At 39.1% G+C, this 19,315-nt stretch overlaps 1 protein-coding gene and 1 long non-coding RNA gene across 3 annotated transcripts in view; one reads left to right on the top strand and one right to left on the bottom strand.

The window, feature by feature from the left end:
• Nucleotides 1-19,315, bottom strand: part of LOC108712988 — a 76,038-nt gene that overhangs the window by 39,017 nt on the left and 17,706 nt on the right. The gene's annotated exons all lie outside the window — the stretch shown is intronic.
• LOC108712987 (potassium/sodium hyperpolarization-activated cyclic nucleotide-gated channel 3) overlaps nt 1-19,315 on the top strand; it is a 43,952-nt gene that overhangs the window by 14,759 nt on the left and 9,878 nt on the right. Inside the window, exons 2-4 of the mRNA XM_018255590.2 lie at nt 9,510-9,933; nt 12,557-12,718; nt 13,394-13,612. Coding sequence (XP_018111079.1) covers nt 9,510-9,933; nt 12,557-12,718; nt 13,394-13,612 — 805 coding nt within the window. The remainder of the gene's footprint in view (nt 1-9,509; nt 9,934-12,556; nt 12,719-13,393; nt 13,613-19,315) is intronic.

Raw genomic sequence — 19,315 nt, forward strand, 5'->3', positions numbered from 1 at the left:
GCCACTGCTTAGATATGATCCTTTTGTATACAGTATGTTATATTATTTGTAGTGAAAAAGGATGGGACTGTCTGCTTTGTGTGTCACAGTAATGTCCTGGTGGGACAGTATATTGTGTCGGCAGGCCCCACTAAAAAAATATTTGGAGGCACCTGGTGCGCACAACTACCAAAACTCCATGTTCACTTGCAATCATGTTCACTGTGGCAGGCATACAAATTTTGCCACTAGAAACTGGCTGGGGATTTTCATACAGCAGATTACATAGTCCGGGCCCCCTATGACCTATATAATGTATATAGTGTTAAAGTAATATGGTCATGGGAAAACATGTTTCTTTCAAAATGCAAAGTTAATAGTGCTGCACCGAAATTCATTTTTCAAAAGAGCAAATGGATGTTTTAATATTTAATTTTGAAATCTGACATGGGGGGTAGACATATTGTCCGTTTCCCAGGTGCCCCAGTCATGACACTTGTGCTCTGATAAACTTCAGTCACTCTTTACTGCTGCACTGCAAGTTGGAGTAATATCCCTCTCCTCCCTCCCCCCCCAGCAGCCCATCAGCAGAACAATGAGAAGGTAACCATAAAACAGCTCCCTGGTAGATATAAGAACAGCAATCAATAGTAAAATCCATGTCCCACTGCGACTTCAGTTACATTGAGGAGGCGAAACAATAGCCTGCCTGAAAGTAGTTACATCCTGAAGTTCTGTCCCTTTCAAAATAAACATGAACAGGCTAAATGACCTGAGATGGCTGTCTGCACACCAATATTACAACTAGGATGGGTTAGGAATTAAATTTTACATGGTAGTAAATTATTTGCAGTGTAAACGGTGTAATTTAGAAATATAAAACTATACCATAAAAATCATGACAGAATCCCTTTAAGCAAGACAGGTCACTGACCAATTTACTAGTAAGGTGTGCAATTGAAATATTACTTCTTAGTCTAGCAGTAAGGTATTTTATCAGTTAATGGAGATAGAAACCGAAGCTTATGGTGACAACAAACAATTTCATGCAAGCAACTGGAAAGTAAATTTTCAAAACAAGATTTCAAATACAATATAGCATAGTATGTGTGTATGCTTCTTATGTGTCCCTACAGATTCCTCTCTGCCTCTGACTGATAAGATTATGCATTGAGTGGCTATTTCTGGCTGCGTTAGTGCTTCTGTGCCATACAGATCAGTAACTATCCATTTCCAACAACCTTAACCTTTCCTTAGGAGACATTTCGGCTTTATGGAAATTGAATAATCAAAGAAAGTAGGGCCTGAAGATAATTAGACTATAAATATTCTGTGCAATTTAATATCCAAACCATTGCTTTTGCAGACATTTTGGGTTCAACTTCCTCTTCCAGTTCTGCCCCCCGCCAAGCTTATAAGTAGGATGCAGTAATATCAGCACATTGTTGTATCAGTTATCTTGCAGTGGTTCGAGGAATATCAATCCTTGTCTCAGACCAAATCCCTAATTCATATAATTCGGGAAATAATCTGTGTATAAGGTGTGTAAGTGTGGAGGGTGCTAAGTGATGCTTCCCATTTATGTTAGTAGGAATGATCTTTAGTACTTGTTTTTATTATTTCAACAAATATCTATGTGCAAGGGTGGAATTTTGGCATGGCCTCAGAATCGTATGTAATTCATTTTAGCATTTAAAAAAATGTTTTTAATGTATTGTTATACATTGTATTTGTGAGATGCCGTGGTGCCCTCTAGTAAGATGTAATGCTAAAACGGCTGCCACAGCCCTTATTGTATGGACTCCATATAGAGTTGTGCCAATGATCCCCTTCCTCTTGCATATCTCCAGTGTGAACAGTTCCAGCTTGGCTAATATATACGTTATACTTGGGAAGAAATCTGACAGAGTAAGCTAGAACAGAAATGTTGCTATGTATGGATTACATTCCAGATTTATCTTGAACTAAAGTAGTAAGGGAACATTTGGTACCCATTACCATTCACTTAGGCTGTTAACAGCATTGTACGTGGGCTGGAAAATAATAAAGAGAGAATTAAAATAAGCACCAATGCCACATGGTAACATTGGAGAATAGTTCATGTGGGTCGGTTATTGAAGTTGCTAGACAGACAGGCAGGTACATGAAGTGTGGGGGGGGGTAAGTGCCAAGTAGGTGGATCGGATAGGAATAGGTTAGGGATGCAGGAATTTAAGTAGAAGTGTTTGACAGCTGTCAAAGCATTACAGCAGCAACGTATAGTGCAGCAGCTGGAGGATTTGTTTGTGTTTATTTGGAGATGGAAATTTAAGACCTAGCTGTAAATATGTTTATTTATGGTGTAGGGTGGTATATATACATATAGGCTAGCTGGTGCAGAGTAAATGTATTATATTGTCTATTAAAGTTATCAACCTGCAATCATATGCAATTATCTAACAAAGCTGCAATGTGTCTCCACTCACAAGAGACATGTTGATTAATAGGGAAATATAAGTGTGGTACCTGTGTTCCCATAATGTTATCTACTTTTAATGATTCTTGGAAAAAGACATTTCACTGTATTTTTACATTGGAAGGGAATATGATAAAACCTTATAAAATCAAAGGGACTTGATACAACATAAAAGACTGAGAAACCTTTCAGATTCACGAACTAAACCATGCAGTATCTGGTAGTATTAAGTCTAAAGCAACTGGACTTTTCTGAGTTTTCTTGAAACCATCATTTAAGCAAAGACTTAAAGGCATTTCATTAGTATTACTTTTAATGCTTGGGGTCCTAGATTCAATCCCAGCCAGGGTGTCCTCTATAAGAAGTTTGTATGTTCTCCCCGTGCTTGTGTAAGTTTGTTTGGGATGCTTTGGTTTCCTCCCACACTCCAAAAAAACATAGAAAGCTTAATTGGATCTTGATAAAATTGCCCATAGTGTGTGTGGGTAAATGAGGCTGTATATTGTGAGCTCTACTGGGGCAGTGATTGATATATAATCTCTGAAATCTACTGTGGAATTTCTCAACACTATATAAATAGAGGATGATAAAAAAAATCTGCTGAAAATAATTCATACCTACTGTCACTATATGCACCAAACCAGTTCCATATATCTGGTGGGTGTATTTTGTACGTATATCTACATAAACATATATTTACCTGTAGTAATTATGTAATGCATACCATTACATACATTTCATATTATCAATCCATATAAATTGTGTGGTACAGACACAGAGGATTTGTTCTTTTTTTAAAGAGTTTGTCACAGTCAAACGTTTAGTCATTGCACAGTTTGTTCCAGATGCAACTGCTTATAGATTTATCTTGCATTAAAAAAGGGACCGCGACAAATGAGTGATTTTTCAGTGCATTTTTCCACATAAGGAAAAAGCTATTATGGAAATAAGGAAAACAACACAAAGAGAAATGTTTTATTTAAATTGTGTTGAGGCCTGAAATAGCTGTATGCTGTTTCTGTCTGGCTCTAACGCAGATGCAGGAACCAGCACCTCCTCCATCATGGCACCATGGCATTACTGGGCAAGAAGTGATAACACTCCTTTACAATTTATGGGCATGATAACCCCAGCAAACATGAAGTTTGAAATAAAGGAAGTTCTACTACATTTTTAATATATATATATATATATATATATATATATATATATATATATATATATATATATATATTTTTTTTTTATAAAGCTTGTATTTTAGATGCGCCTGTATAAAGGCCCTAGTCCTCCCTCACTGGATGCTGTGGACCACTTTAAGATAAGCCATTGATTCAGGTAACCTTTCATCTCTATTCAGTGGGGAGTCCTGCTGATTTCTGTACTTACTGTGTAAAACTCCCCTTCGGTGGTTTCATGTTGGCATGTGTCATAGCTATTTCTGTGCGTGTGTTGAGGCTGGGCACAGTAGGGAGTATAAGAAAGTCTATAAATGAGTTGAAGCTGCAATAATTATACTGGATTAGTTACCTAATCTCCTATGATTATCTAATTTTATCAACCTTTTACAAGTCAAAAGTACTTCAGGAGTTTGAAAACAAATCTGTACTTAATTAGCTAAATCCAATCATTCTCTTTATAGCTATTTTACAATATTCCTGCCAGATCACAGTTAAACATCTCTTTTTCCATACATTACAATTTCCTTTACAGAGAGTGTATGCAAACAGGGAATGTGTTTATAACAATTTGAGTGAATCAAAAACCAGGCAACTACATTTTTTCAGCAGAGTTACTGTATAATCAATCACACTGGTAAAATAATTCTAATGTTAAATCCCCTAAAAGGAGAACTAAACCCTACAACTGAATATGGCTAGAAAAAAGTGAGCTTTGAGCAGCTGTTGAGACTTTAAAGGAATTCTGTCATGGGAAACCATGTTTTTTTTCAAAACGCATCAGTTACTAGAGCTGCTTCAGCAGATTTCTGCACTGAAATCTGTTTTTCAAAACAGATGTTTTTTTTATATTTCAATGTGAAATCGAATATGGGACTAGACATATTGTCAGTTTCCCATGTGCCCCAGTCATGTGAGTTGTGCTCTGATAAACTTCAGTCACTTTCCTCCCAGTAGACCTTCATCAGAACAATGGGAAGGTAACCAGATAACAGCTCACTGACACAAGATAAAAGCTCCCTGGTACATATGAGAATAGCACTCAATAGTAATAATCCAAGTCCCACTGTCTCTTGAGTGGGAAACAATAGCTTAACTGAAAGCAGTTCCATCCTGAAGTGCTGGCTCTTTCTGAAAGCACAGGATCAGGAAAAAAGAACCTGAGATGGCTGCCTACACACCATAATCAGTCAAGCGGCATAACAATATCTGGCCAGCCCCCCCCCCCAAAAAAAATCTTTGAAGAGTGGCAGAGAGGTACAGGAGTGGGAGTTAGGTGGGACTCTGCTAGCATTGTGGCTGCTGTATCTGCAGGCTTGTACAGTAGCTACATGACTTGCGTAGTTAAACAATTTTAGTAAAGGAAAATTGAATGACAAATTAGTTTTACTACATTTGAAAGAAGTGCTGTAATATTCACTGTAAAAATATTTCTTTCTTTTTAAGAATGCATATACTCCCTGCACGGATGTATGCATTTAGTACTGAACAAGAAGCACTTTACAGTTGCAGAGGCATATCTCCAGGGTAGCAATGTGTTGCTGCTGTTGAGTCAAACACTAAATAAATCAAACTAGTTTGATTGCTGTTGAACTCACAGATGAAAATCAACTGCTGCTGGCTGCAATGATCCCACAGTGTACTAAAAGCTTTTGGGGGTCAAGCTATAACCTGTTCAGTGGCTCATAGGGTAACCAATGAGCTGGACATCTAAACACAGCAAATTGCTAGCATAAATCCAATAACAGTTACAGGTATAATCATTATTGACCTTGTGCACTAAATGGCTTTTGTTAAGAGATGTTGCCTTCCTTTACTGTTGGAGCCCTGCGCATTGGAACAGCCTCTGACCATGCAAGAATGCAAAATTGTGAGGCCACATTTTTACATGCTTATGTTTATTTGAAGGTTTACCAATTACCAGTTATACACCCTAGACATATATACATACATATATAATATATATGTATAAGGACCAGAAATCTCTTGTATTCATAAAACTATTTATTTTACATACCACTTGTGTCCAGTGTTTTAGTCCACATTAGGACTTTTATGAAGGATAACAAATAGTGACTTGTGCAAATCTTAAATACCCATAACCATTTATATGTGAGACATCTAGTGGATAGACTAGTGAAGAAATGCACTTCAATAGGTTTAGTATTTTGCATATTTAAATGAACTTCATTGAGGCATGAATTACTTGATTGTTTGATCTCGTTTTGGCTCAAATTTCACAATGGTTATGGGAATTTAAGATTTGCACAAGTCCCTATTTGTTATCCTTGATAAACATCCTAATGTGGACTGAAACATTACAGACAAGTGGTATGTGAAATAAAGAGCTTTTTGTTGTTTGAAAACAAGAGAGAGTGCTGGTCCTTACCAACCATATGAATAATCGACCATACTGTACACCTCAATTAATCATTTGGAGACGAGTGTGCACATACTGACTTTGACCTACAAGCAGCTGTTGGGCTGGGTTTCTCACATTCTCAGATCCTCAGTTGGTTAAACTTTACAGGTTCCTTTGCAAAGCACCTATTTCTTGTATGTTACATTTGCTAGTGTTACTCCATCTTATAGTGCTCTGGGATACGTTGACGATACAGGAGTCTAATAGCAATTTTAGTAAGTTCTGTTGAGCTGGAACTCTTTACCTATTATATCTGTTTTATTTTTGTAGGAAATAACCATTGTTGTATTTTTCTTGTATTTGTTGTAATTCTCTAGAATTATCTCACAGGGGAATTCACTTAGAAGCTTGGCCAGTTTATGAGTAAAACTGATGACTGTTCTCTTTGTAACCTTGTTAGTGATTTGTGGAAATGTATTTTATTATTAAGTGAATTCTGTATCTAACTATGTAATGGTTACAAAGAAAACACTTCATACTATGTCATTTATTTCCAAAGAAATGGTTACTGCCCTGATATTTCCTATGCAATGTTATGCCTTAATTTAAAATCAGAGAATGAATATTCTGTTGCCTGTTTATAGAGGCGCATCTAGACCAACTTTGCTTCACTTCTTTTCAGCAAATTGCCAGTGAGGTCAGGGCCTTGAATCTTGACCTTTAGTTTCCCTCCTTTGTGCATTATGCTAATGTTATTATTCTATAGAATTTCTCTCTCCATTATTAAGATATGTGCCTGTAGAGTTTTTTATGATTTCAGTGATAAACCAATAACTGACATAGTTTGGAAAACAGAAAATGGGACAATGCTCAGTTTGGACAAACACATAGATCTTTAGCTGACAGACCAAATTTCAATCTCATTGGAAGAGAAAAATGGCCTCCGTTATTTAGTGGTCATGTGCAAATGGAAAGCATGTTTCTATCCAGAATGGGGACTGCATTTCAACACAGGAGATCTAACAAGTATACCACTTGAGGCATTCATAGATGCACTGATGGTCTGTCAATAAAGTCATACAATTATAAAATCCTAAGCAGATGGTATTCCACACCATGTAGATTGAACCAGATCTATCCAACTATAAGCAACATTTGTTGGAGGTGTAAAACAGGAGTCAGCACCCTTCTCCATATATTCTGGGAATGTCCCAGCCTTGCAGGCTACTGGCCAACAGTCTTGCAGCTTTGCTCAAAGGTGTTGGGCAGGAAACTACCAGATTCTCCCGCCCATGTCCTATTGTTTTGGGAGGTAGAAAATAGTCCCTGACACCACCTTGGAAAGGCGCCTACTTAGTGCTGCTAAGATACTTATTCCAAGGCTTTGGAAATCCCCTATATCCCCAACAGTCAGGGAATGGGCAGAAAAAATGAAGTAGCTAAATTCGATGACCTATCCACTTTTTCAGGTAAACAACATGATAAATTGAGAGCCCCCAAGCATGATTGAAGTAATGTGCTAAAAATCTTAAGGACTTATCAGACATACAGGGTCGTCCTCAGTTACTCTTTTTATACTTTTCAACTTGACAACAAGAGTATATACCGTAATTTATGATACTATTTATTAAAGCCTTGCTAGAGATTCTCTGTTATGATGCTTTTATGTAAATGCTTTAATTGTGTGTAAATTCAAAGGTAATGATAATGGAACTATGTGTTATGTACTTTGGCTTCCCCCTTCCCACCCCCCCACCCCATTTTCTTTTCTGTACCCCCTCCCTATATACTTAACAGAAACCAATAAAAATTATTGCAGCAGCTTGTTTATATAAACTAGTTATGTTTGTGAAGTAAGCACTTCAGTTTTACCAGTCTAGGGTAACAGTAAATTACATTGTCATTTCTTTAAAACACATTTTTTGGTTTTACTGTTCCTTTAAGCATCACCTAAGACTTAACTAACTGGGTGAAATTGCAATATATTTTTCCATAGACCTTTACAGTGAATGTCCAGATTGTATAACCCTAAATATTGCCCAAAGGTTCCACATATACAGTATCTATGGTATCATTGTTTATATATTATATAGTGAATTAACTATCCCCTGTTGTAAAATATAAGGATATTATCAGTTACCAAGGACTTTCATGACCATATAAAAACACAAGGCCGAATACCGAGTGTTTTTATACAGGTCATGGAACTCCGAGGTAACTTCTAATATCCTCATATTTTGCAACTGGGGGTACTTTATTTATTATAATACACACGTTTCAGTGAGTTATGTGACAGAAAGGACATCAGAACTCACCGTTTATAACGGATGACATCAGAACTCACCGTTTATAAGGATATAATTTACAAGATATTCATGGCTTTTGTGTATTATAACATGTTATAGACAGGATACTTGCCTGCTACATGGAAATGGTTAAAAAAAAAACACTGTTTTGATAATGCATTGATTTTGTGTTTTACGATAGGGTGTTTGTGTTTCTCCGTTCCTGAGTAATACATAACATGAAGGGACCCTGATATACTAATTTACATTTACATTGGTGTAATAATGCATAGCAACTCAACATATGTTTAGCCCGGTTCAGTTTAGTCCAGTTCAGTTAAAACAGTAAACACTGGTATCTGATTAGTTGCTCTGGTTTCCTGCACATTAGTAAGTCAGTATGTGCTATGATGTTTTCATTCAACACATTAAATAATGAACGTTTTAACAGTTCAGGACAACAGTACATTTTATTGCCATTCCTTTAAAACACTTTTATATTTAGATGCTACTGTTCCTTTAAAGTGCTGCTGGTACTTTCCTATTGATAATATAAATCATGTCAGCATGACTTACAAAGAACAGTAAAAATTAAATACTGCCACCTAATAGGGGACCAGGCTACCCCCAGCCCAGTATGACAGACAGAACAGGCTCTCTATGTGTTACTTTAAGGGATGGGCGCATTTTTTCACCTTGTTTCGCCATGGAAATGACGCCCATACACTTGTATGGCTTTGGGCGTCAAATATATTGACGCCTGTAGACTTTAATGGGCGTCAGCATCATTCTGCCGGCGTCAAATTTTTGGCAAAACAAAATGGGTCAAATACGCCCCAACCCTATGTGAATTAAGTTGTGTTTGAGCTGCCTTACCTTCTGTAACTGAATGATGGTAAGGCACACCCATATCAATTAGTCTTTTCCATCTGTTGTACCAAATGTTTGGTGTATTGTACCATAATATCCCCCTTGCCCCAACCAGGATGCTTCATATTAAACGGGTCTGATTAAAACCTGTACCTACAAATCATTTTATTGTAGCCTCTGTGTGGATTATCTACAATCCAGAATATTAGCATGTGGCTACTTAATGTCTTAGATTGTATCATGCAGGTTTGTTTGAGTGTGCTGGTAACTTAATGGAATACATGTTATTTTTCTATAATGTTTTGTTGCTCCTATATTGTCTTATTTAGTGTAGTATTCTAATTTATACTTCATATACTTAATTTATATTGTCTCTCTTACAGGTTTTATTGGGACCTTACCATGTTGTTGCTTATGGTGGGAAACCTTATTATCATCCCAGTAGGTATCACTTTTTTCAAAGAGGAGAATACACCAGCGTGGATTGTGTTCAATGTGGTGTCGGACACATTTTTCCTTGTGGACCTTGTGCTAAATTTCCGTACAGGAATTGTGTTGGAAGATAATACTGAGATCATCTTGGAACCACAACGTATCAAAATTCGTTACTTAAAGAGTTGGTTCCTGGTAGATTTTGTATCCTCCATCCCTGTTGACTATATATTTTTAATTGTGGAGACAAGAATAGACTCTGAAGTATACAAGACTGCAAGGGCCCTACGCATTGTCCGCTTTGCAAAGGTTCTCAGCCTTCTTCGTCTTCTGAGACTCTCCAGGCTCATTCGATACATTCACCAGTGGGAAGAGGTGGGTCTGAACTGAATGCTCAGTTTTTTGTTCTTCTCTGTATGTAAAATGCTGACAGTAACAGAGGTTAATTTATATATTTATGCTAATTTCATATAATGGACTGCTAATATAGTGAGCAATTAACAGAATTTTTTGAAGTAATGTGGGACACTTATTTTTACAGTATATATGGGAAGTGTTGCTTTAAGAAAATCATATTTGGTTTTAGACATGAAATTTAGACAACAAGGTGGACATCAGAGTGCAGTGGAGGGCAGTAGAAGATGTACTACTCTTAGAGGGTTACAGATCTTGCAGGGTTTTCTGGTCACTTCCACATTTCTCAAGGTGAGCGCTGGAGCTAATTGTCATTCAGGTTGATTGTTTCCTACTTCAGTATGTAAGTGATATATTGAAAGTGTTAATTCACTTATTGGCCAGCCTGGATTTATAAGTAGTCTCTGTGTTGCAATCCACTTGTGCAGCAACACTGCAACCCCAGTTAAGTTATTTAATAATAAAGCATTAGTTATAAGTACAACCAGAAAAATCACATACTTGTATCTAATTCACTTGTTTCATCAAGGCATAACTTTCTTAGATTAGATACAAGTTTTAATGATTAAATAAGTTCACACAAACCCAACAGCCACAAGGCCACTAGGTCACTAATACCTAAATGCAGGTGCCTTCAGTGCTTATACACTAAGCTGTCTTGAACCTAGTGGCATAACGTTCTTCTACAGGGCTTTCCCCCATTTTGAACCCCTATAATTGCAACCTAAACAACCCCACCACCCAAATGCATGTGTACACCCTCACCCCGTAGCAGATAGAAAGGCAGGAAAAAAGTAATATTTAAATAGATCTGTACAACAAATTCATAATGTTCCAGGCTGGAGTCATTTCTGGGGCCACCCCATGCACTCCAGCATCTGTAGTCAATCCTTAGCATCCTGTTCTGCCTCCCTTACATTCTGGAAACAGTGGATCAGAAACACACTACCACTAATATACCTTAAGAGAAGACACTCCAAGACAATCGAAAAAATCTTGTCAAATCATTTACCTAATGAAAGGGGGAGTCCACCAAAACATTGTGCACCCCATGCATTCTTTACACTTTGCTATAATGTCATAAAAACTTAACAAGAATAGCCCTGAATGGACATTGGAGTGCCACTGATTAAAAGCTACATTGAAGCGCCCAGTGGGCCAGATTGTGGAGGTTAATAGCATCCAATGCTAAACATCTTCACTGACACTAATTGGTTAGTGTAGAGACTTTCTATAAACTTTCCAAATCTGAAGCCAGTGGACATACAGGCAGTCCACAGACACTGACCAATAAGAATATTTTTCAGACAGTGAAGTAACAATTTGGCAAAGTGAAAATTCCACCACACTGTACATTTCTATGGAAGTTGTAAAACAAATCAAAGGGGAAACTCTTACTTGCACTCATTAATAAATATCTCCCAAATATCCCTTAAAAAGTAACAGGGATTGGTGAAAATAAATTCTGACAAACTGAGCTATAGTTTTACATATATGAGCCCAAGAACGCAACCTACAGCTATATTCTCTCCTCTAATTCCCTTTGTATTTTTCTGCTTTCTCTTACCTTATCTTCTTACACCTTTTTGGGTTTTGCAAAATTTGAAGTGTTTAATAAAATAGGTATAACTGGTCTTTATGCCCCTTGACAGTTTTCAATTCTATAAGTTCTGATGTGATATGCCATCTGACCTCCCAAAACGTTTAGTCTTTTGCATTCAACGGAGATTTAGGTTAGTATCACATGGCTTGCATTTCATTTCACCATTAGCAAACATTTTTAAAAGGAAAAGTGAATGGGAGCCATGGAAGATGGTTTTGGGCAATTTTTAGCCACCTGATCATACACCAAGCTAATAGGTATTCTGTGTGCCAATAGTCGTAGATAATTCACATCCATTACATTTCTCAAAAAAATCTTCAAATGTGCAGATTAAATTTATGTATATATTTTTTTTTTTTAAATTTCTCAAATATTTACTGAAGAAAACCTTATTTTAGAAGTCCCTGTTCCCTTACCTCTTGAAATGCCAATGGAAATAGAATAACATAGCATGTGGCTGTAGGCTTCCTCATTCAATGCTAAACCATTCTGCTGTTGTTTTCTTACAGCAGTCTTGTGTCATAGAGGAGTGGTCCTGTGAGTCTACTTTACTTTTGGGACTAGTAGAGTTAAAAAAAAAAAAAAAAAACTGTGTTGATAGACCAAGCGGTTTGATTCCCAAGAAATTCAGTGCAGATTGGATGGGGTGAGCGTCGTGGTCTGTGTGAGTGTTGCATGGCATCAGGGTAATGGAAAAAATGCATATAATATGCAAAAATACATATTTGTGGTGAAATTCTGGGTGTCTTTTATAAGCCAAGTGGTAATATTAATTCATAAAGAATGATATCCAAAAATCATAAAACATATTAAATACTGGAAGATGGCAACTAAACCTCTCAGTTCCCAGTAGTAGAATAAAGCATAAAAATGCAATCTGTCTATCTGTGTTCTCCTATTACCTCTTTTCAGTACTAGTGGTCTTATTTTTATTGTGATATGACCACTTTCCTTAATAGTCTTGTTGTGATTATCCTGCAGATATTTCATATGACCTATGATCTGGCGAGTGCTGTGGTGCGCATTGTAAACCTGATTGGCATGATGCTCTTGCTTTGCCACTGGGATGGCTGCTTACAGTTCTTAGTGCCCATGCTGCAAGATTTCCCTGAAGACTGCTGGGTTTCTCTTAATCACATGCAGGTGAGTTCAGAATCACCCCCTAAATGATTAGTAGTATAAAGCTATGATTTTCAACTTCTGTTATCCCTAGCCTTCAGAAAATGTAAAATGATGGTTTCATTTCAGACAGTACAATGCCCATTCTATGTTCAGATATTTCTTTGTAGGAATAACAAGAAATATAGTATAACATACACAAAAAAAAACCTGCATTAAGCCAGTAAAGGTTTAGGTGATTTAGAAATGATTAACTCTAAGTCGATCTGACCACATGCTGGCACAGTTTACATGGATCCTATTGGATATGTACTGATTCCAGTGTTGAACCTAGTATACTGTCACAGAGGTAGAGATCCCAGCATACAGTGTCCCAGCTACAAAGTAACAATTCTATCTTTATTCTGTCATACATACTGTTATTGTGTATGTGGTACAATGTTAGCCATGCAGAATGTTACAGGGTAACCCTTTTGAAATGAAGTAAACATGGCAAGAGTGATGTAAAAGTGATGCGGTTATTGAGTAATCTACAGTAATAATCTTTGGACTATAATATGGATAATCTGTTTGAAAAGGGAAATGGGATGAACTGAATGTTCCCTGCAGTTATCATCTTAGTTAGTCAATAAGGATATCACCAATCTGAAGGGCTGGTCCAGAAAAACTCATATAGCGGATTTGATTTTTTTTTTTTAGAATGCGTCCTGGGGAAAACAGTACTCTTATGCTCTGTTCAAGGCTATGAGTCATATGCTGTGCATTGGGTATGGCCAGCAGGCACCAGTGGGCATGGGGGATGTGTGGCTCACAATGCTGAGCATGATTGTTGGTGCTACTTGCTATGCCATGTTTATCGGTCATGCCACAGCCCTGATCCAGTCACTGGACTCTTCAAGGCGCCAGTACCAAGAGAAGGTAGGGAGAGCACTACAAACAGACAATAACAACTGTGTGTTATATCTTTTACTATCCAATATGTCAGCAGGGAGAATCCTGCAAGCATAGGTGACATTAAAGGAATTGTTCAGTATAAAAAAAAAGAAAATAAAAAAAACTGGCTGAATAGATCGGCTGTGCAAAATAAAAAATGTTTTTAAAATAGTTATTTAGCCAAAAATGTAATGTATAAAGGCTGGAGTGACTGGATATCTAACATAATAGCCAGAACACTACTTCCTGCTTTGCAGCTTTCTTGGTTTCCACTGGTTGGTTACCAGGCAGTAACCAATCAGTAATTTGAGGGGGGCCACATGGGCCATAACTGTTGCTTTTGAATCTGAGCTGTATGTGAAGGATCAATTGCAAACTCACTGAACAGTTATGTCACATGTGGCCCCCCTTCAAGTCGCTAACTAACTCAGAGTTAGAGAGCTGCAAAGCAGGAAGTTGTGTTCTGCTAGATATCCAATCACTCCAGCCTTTATACATTACATTTTTAAATAGCAACTATATTAGAAACATTTTTTATTTTGCACAGTCTATTCATCCAGTTTTTATTTTTTACACTGAACTGTTCCTTTAAGCAGTGGTGTTTAATGTAACCATATGGAAACAAAATACCTGGCAAAAGATGTAAAAGCCTAAATGTTATTGAGTTGTTGGACATGGCCATCTTACGAATGATGGTGATGATGATGTGCTCTCACTCTTTTGAAATCAGCACATACCAGTGTGTTAATACAGATATGCCAGTGTAACTTCACTTAAAATAACCAAAATATGTTTAAAAAAATAAATCATTATATTCATGTTTGTAAAACCATTTGTGCTTGTGCTAGCATTAGCTCAGCATGGCCATGTTTTCACAGCTGCATTTGTTACTCCTTAATCTTTTACATAAGCAATAGATGCTGCTGCCCAATATTTGACATTTGTGATGTAGTCTTCCCCAATGTAATCATAATTTGAATTAATTGAACAGTATTAGACTATTGTGCCATTTACAATGTTCATCAGCCCAATGCACAATAGATCTCCACAAATGGCAAAAAAATGTACCTTCCAGTACCTCCAGTCATTGTGCACCTACAAGTCTGGCTCAAAGGCAATTTGTAACATGCAAAGAAACAGGATGCTGGTGTAATGCATGAACTGAATTACCTTGAATAGAGCGGAGTGTTTCAGATGCCGCTTGCTTTATACATTTTGCTATATGATCATTTATACATCATACAGCGACCTCTTGTGGTGTACTTTACAAGATGAACTGTTTAAGCGTTATGGAAGCAAAATCAGACTTTTGTGGGACCGATTCATGTTAACTAGGACTCTAAGATTAGGCCATCTATCATCATCATCAATTTATTTATAATACACAAAAGCCAAATTATATCCTTATAAACAGTGAGTTCTGATGTCATCAGTTATAAACGGTGAGTTCTGATGTAATTTCTGTCACACGACTCTCTGAAACTTGTGTATTATAATAAATAAAGTACCCCCAGTTGTAAAATATGAGGATATTAGAAGTTACCTCGGAGTTCCATGACCTGTATAAAAACACTCTGCCTTCGGCCTCGTGTTTTTATATGGTCATGAAACTCCTCGGTAACTTATAATATCCTTATATTTTACAAGAGGGGGTACTTTATTCACTATATATAACGCTGACAATTTACGCAGTGCATTACCTTCGTTTATAACAAATGTGGAATAAATGGTGAATAACAAACAAGGATTTACAGAGTACAATGTGAGAGTTTACAAACTAAAGGTTAGGGTACAATTGAGACATTAGGATTTTTTTTTAGAACCAATACACACACACATACTGTAAGGCCCAAAGGCCTCAGAGGTAGTGAGGACCAAGGGAGGAGATAACAATGTCCAAGTTCGCGGTACAGATAAGGATGAGACGAAAGAATGGTCAAACAGGCAACAAGATCAGTCCAGGCAGAAGAGGTTCAAGGTCGAGGAATTCAGGCAAAGGTCGGTACACGGATAACAAGGATTTCACAAGATCACACCCAGGAGTAGCACTCTAAAACCTATAATTGGGCACAGGTGAATTCCCAGAGCTCCTTAATATAGTCCCAGATTTGGCGCCAATTTGGACGCATCGGCGTCATAACGTGTGCGCGGACGCGCTGGCGTCAGCGACCGACGCGCTGACGTGTGCGACTGACGCCGGCGCCAATTATTGACGCCGACGTCCATTCCGTCGCTGGCGACCAAACAGAGTGCGGGAAGAGGTCGTCATCATCCGGCTACGTCCGTGAGGAACCAGGCAGCCGCCATCTTGGACGCCATCTTGGCCACCATTTTGTAAACCGATTTCGGACTCCATTACAGTACCCCCCTCCCTAGGGGGGGCCTCAGGACCACCTGGGTTAGAAGGAAACTGCAGATGAAATTTTCGGACCAGGAGAGGAGCATGGACATCCGAACTTCTTACCCAGGAGCACTCCTCAGGGCCGAACCCCTTCCACTCAATGAGGTATTGTAGGGTACCCCTCGAAACCCGGGAGTCCAGGATTCTTTTCACCTCAAATTCCTGATGACCGTCCACCATGACAGGAGCTGAGGAGGAAGAAGAAGAAGAAGTACCTGCAGGTTTGAGCAAGGAGACATGGAAGGCGTTCGGAATCCGCATTTCCGGGGGAAGTTGTAAACGGACCGCCACTGGATTGATGATCTCAGAGATGGAGAAGGGACCAATAAACTTGGGACCAAGTTTAGGAGAGGGGACTTTGAGACGAATGTTTCGTGTAGACAGCCAAACCTTGTCACCGGGTGCATACGGAGGGGAAGGAATTCTTCTCTGATCGGCGAATTTCTTCTGGACCAAGGAACTTTTCTCCAGATTGACGACAGTGGCGTGCCAGATGGCCGACATGTGGGCAGCTTGGTCATTGGCGGCAGGGACATTGGTGAGTAATAAGTCCTGAGGAAAAGCCAAAGGATTAAGACCATACATACAGAAAAACTGAGATTTTCCAGAAGAAACATGTAAGGCATTATTATGTGCGAATTCAGCCCACGGAAGCAGATCAGCCCAATCGTCCTGGCACAAAGATACATGGCATCGGAGGAATTGTTCAAGGGCCTGATTAACCCTCTCTGCCGCTCCATTAGACTGTGGGTGGTAAGAAGAGGAAAACTGAAGGGAAACACCAAGGGCTTTACACAGGGACCTCCAAAACTTGGAAACGAATTGCGATCCGTGGTCAGAGACAATTTCGGCAGGGAAACCGTGGAGGCGAAAAATGTGTTTAATAAACAGTGAGGAAAGTTCAGGAGCAGAGGGGAGTTTCCGAAGAGGAGTAAAATGTGCCACTTTGCTGAATCTATCAATCACCACCCAAATAACTGTGTAACCAGAGGAATTAGGGAGATCCACAATGAAGTCCATAGATAGATGAGTCCATGGGCGGGAAGGAATGGGTAGTGGTAGGAGTAACCCCTTAGGAGGGGAATGTCCAGACTTGGATACAGCACACACAGAGCAAGAAGAAACAAAGTCTTTGACATCTTTTCTTAGAGAAGGCCACCATACAAGACGAGACAGGAGTTCAGTGGTCTTTCTGATTCCCGGATGGCCGGCCTGCTTGGAGCTGTGGGACTGAACCAAAATGGAATGACGAAGTTCAGGAGGGACAAAGGCAACACCAACAGGAGTTCCAACAGGAGGATTGAACAGACAATAATTGAGAGGCCAAAGAGGGAAATAGAGCAGCGATGATCTTTGTAGGAGGCACAACGGATTCCGGTTCTGCAGAACTGAGATCTTCGAGAAGAAAGCTTCTGGAAAGAGCGTCCGCCTTCTTGTTCCTAGCACCAGGCCGAAAGGTTAAAATGAAATTAAAGCGAGAGAAGAATAGTGCCCACCTAGCTTGACGAGGATTGAGGCGTTTGAGTGTCTGAATATACTCTAGATTTTTATGGTCTGTATAGATGGTCACAGGAACAGAAGAACCTTCCAGCAAATGTCTCCATTCTTCTAAAGCAAGCTTGACGGCCAGTAACTCACGATTTCCCACATCATAATTTTGTTCAAAGGGGTGAATTTTTTAGAAAAGAAGGCACAGGGATGTAGTTTTCCATCAGAAGACGCTCTTTGAGACAAAATTGCTCCAGCACCAACATCTGAAGCATCCACTTCAATGAAGAATGGTTGGAGAGGTTCTGGGTGTCTGAGAATGGGAGCGGAAGAAAAAGAAGTTTTAAGAGTCTTGAATGCCTCCAAAGCTAAAGGTGGCCAATGCTGAGGCTTACCCCCTTTTCGGATGAGGGAAAGAATGGGAGCAACCTTGGATGAAAACCCCTTAATGAATTGTCTATAATAGTTGGCGAAGCCAATGAATCTTTGGATAGCTTTAACACTGGTGGGGAGAGGCCAGTCCTGGATAGCGGAAATTTTAGCAGGATCCATTCTGAAGCCTTGTTGAGAAATGATGTAACCAAGGAAGGAGATGGACGAAACCTCAAAGGAACACTTCTCCAACTTGGCGAATAAATTATTTCTCCGTAGACGGGAAAGGACTTCTTGGACTTGAAGACGGTGCTCAGCAAGGTTCTTGGAAAAAATAAGAATATCGTCCAAGTACACCACCACGTATTGGCCCAACAAATCTCTGAAAATGTCATTTACAAATTCTTGAAAGACCGCGGGGGCGTTACAGAGGCCGAATGGCATCACAAGATACTCGTAATGCCCGTCACGAGTGTTAAATGCGGTCTTCCACTCGTCTCCTTCTCTGACCCGGATTAAATTGTAAGCCCCACGAAGATCTAACTTGGTGAAAAGACAAGCCCCTTTGAGTTGGTCAAACAGTTCAGAGATGAGGGGAAGGGGATAACGGTTTTTTAATTGTAATTTTGTTTAAACCCCTATAGTCAATGCAGGGCCGCAAACCTCCATCTTTTTTTTCTACAAAGAAGAAGCCGGCTCCAGCCGGGGAAGAAGAAGGACGAATAAAACCTCTTTGCAGATTCTCTTGGATGTATTCCTTCATGGCACGGGTTTCAGAAGGGGAAAGCGGATAGGTGCGGCCCCTGGGAGGCATGGTCCCAGGAAGAAGTTCGACGGGGCAATCATAGGGGCGATGGGGAGGCAGAACTTCGGCCGACTTTTTATTGAAGACATCAGAAAAGGCTTGATAAACAGAGGGCAGAGAAGAATTTGGAGACACAGATGAAACTTTAATGATGGATTTGGTGGGTAAACAATTTTGTTGGCAGAAAGGACTCCAACGGGAGATTTGAGACGAAGCCCAGTCTATTACTGGGTTGTGGGTATTCAACCAGGGCAAACCAAGCACAATGGGAGTGGAAGGTCAATTAAAAAAAAAGACAATCTTTCAAGATGCATGGTTCCCACAATAACAGAAAGTTCATCGGTGGAGTGAGAAATAATAGCAGAAGACAACGGTCGATCATCAATCGCCAATGCACGAAGGGGAACAGCCAGAGATTGCAGGGGAATGGAGTGACTTTCAGTGAAGACTTTATCCATGAAATTCCCAGCTGCGCCGGAATCAAGGAAGGCTTCGGAAGAAATCGTCTGGGTTCCAAAACGAATCTGCACAGGAAGGAGGAAGCGTTGAGCAGAAGAATGGGGAGAAGGACCAATTCCACCCAGGTAAGTCTCCCCAGTCTTACCTAGGTGTTGGCGTTTCC

The sequence above is a fragment of the Xenopus laevis genome, chromosome 3S, assembly GCF_017654675.1.
Source record: "Xenopus laevis strain J_2021 chromosome 3S, Xenopus_laevis_v10.1, whole genome shotgun sequence".
Taxonomy (NCBI): domain Eukaryota; kingdom Metazoa; phylum Chordata; class Amphibia; order Anura; family Pipidae; genus Xenopus; species Xenopus laevis.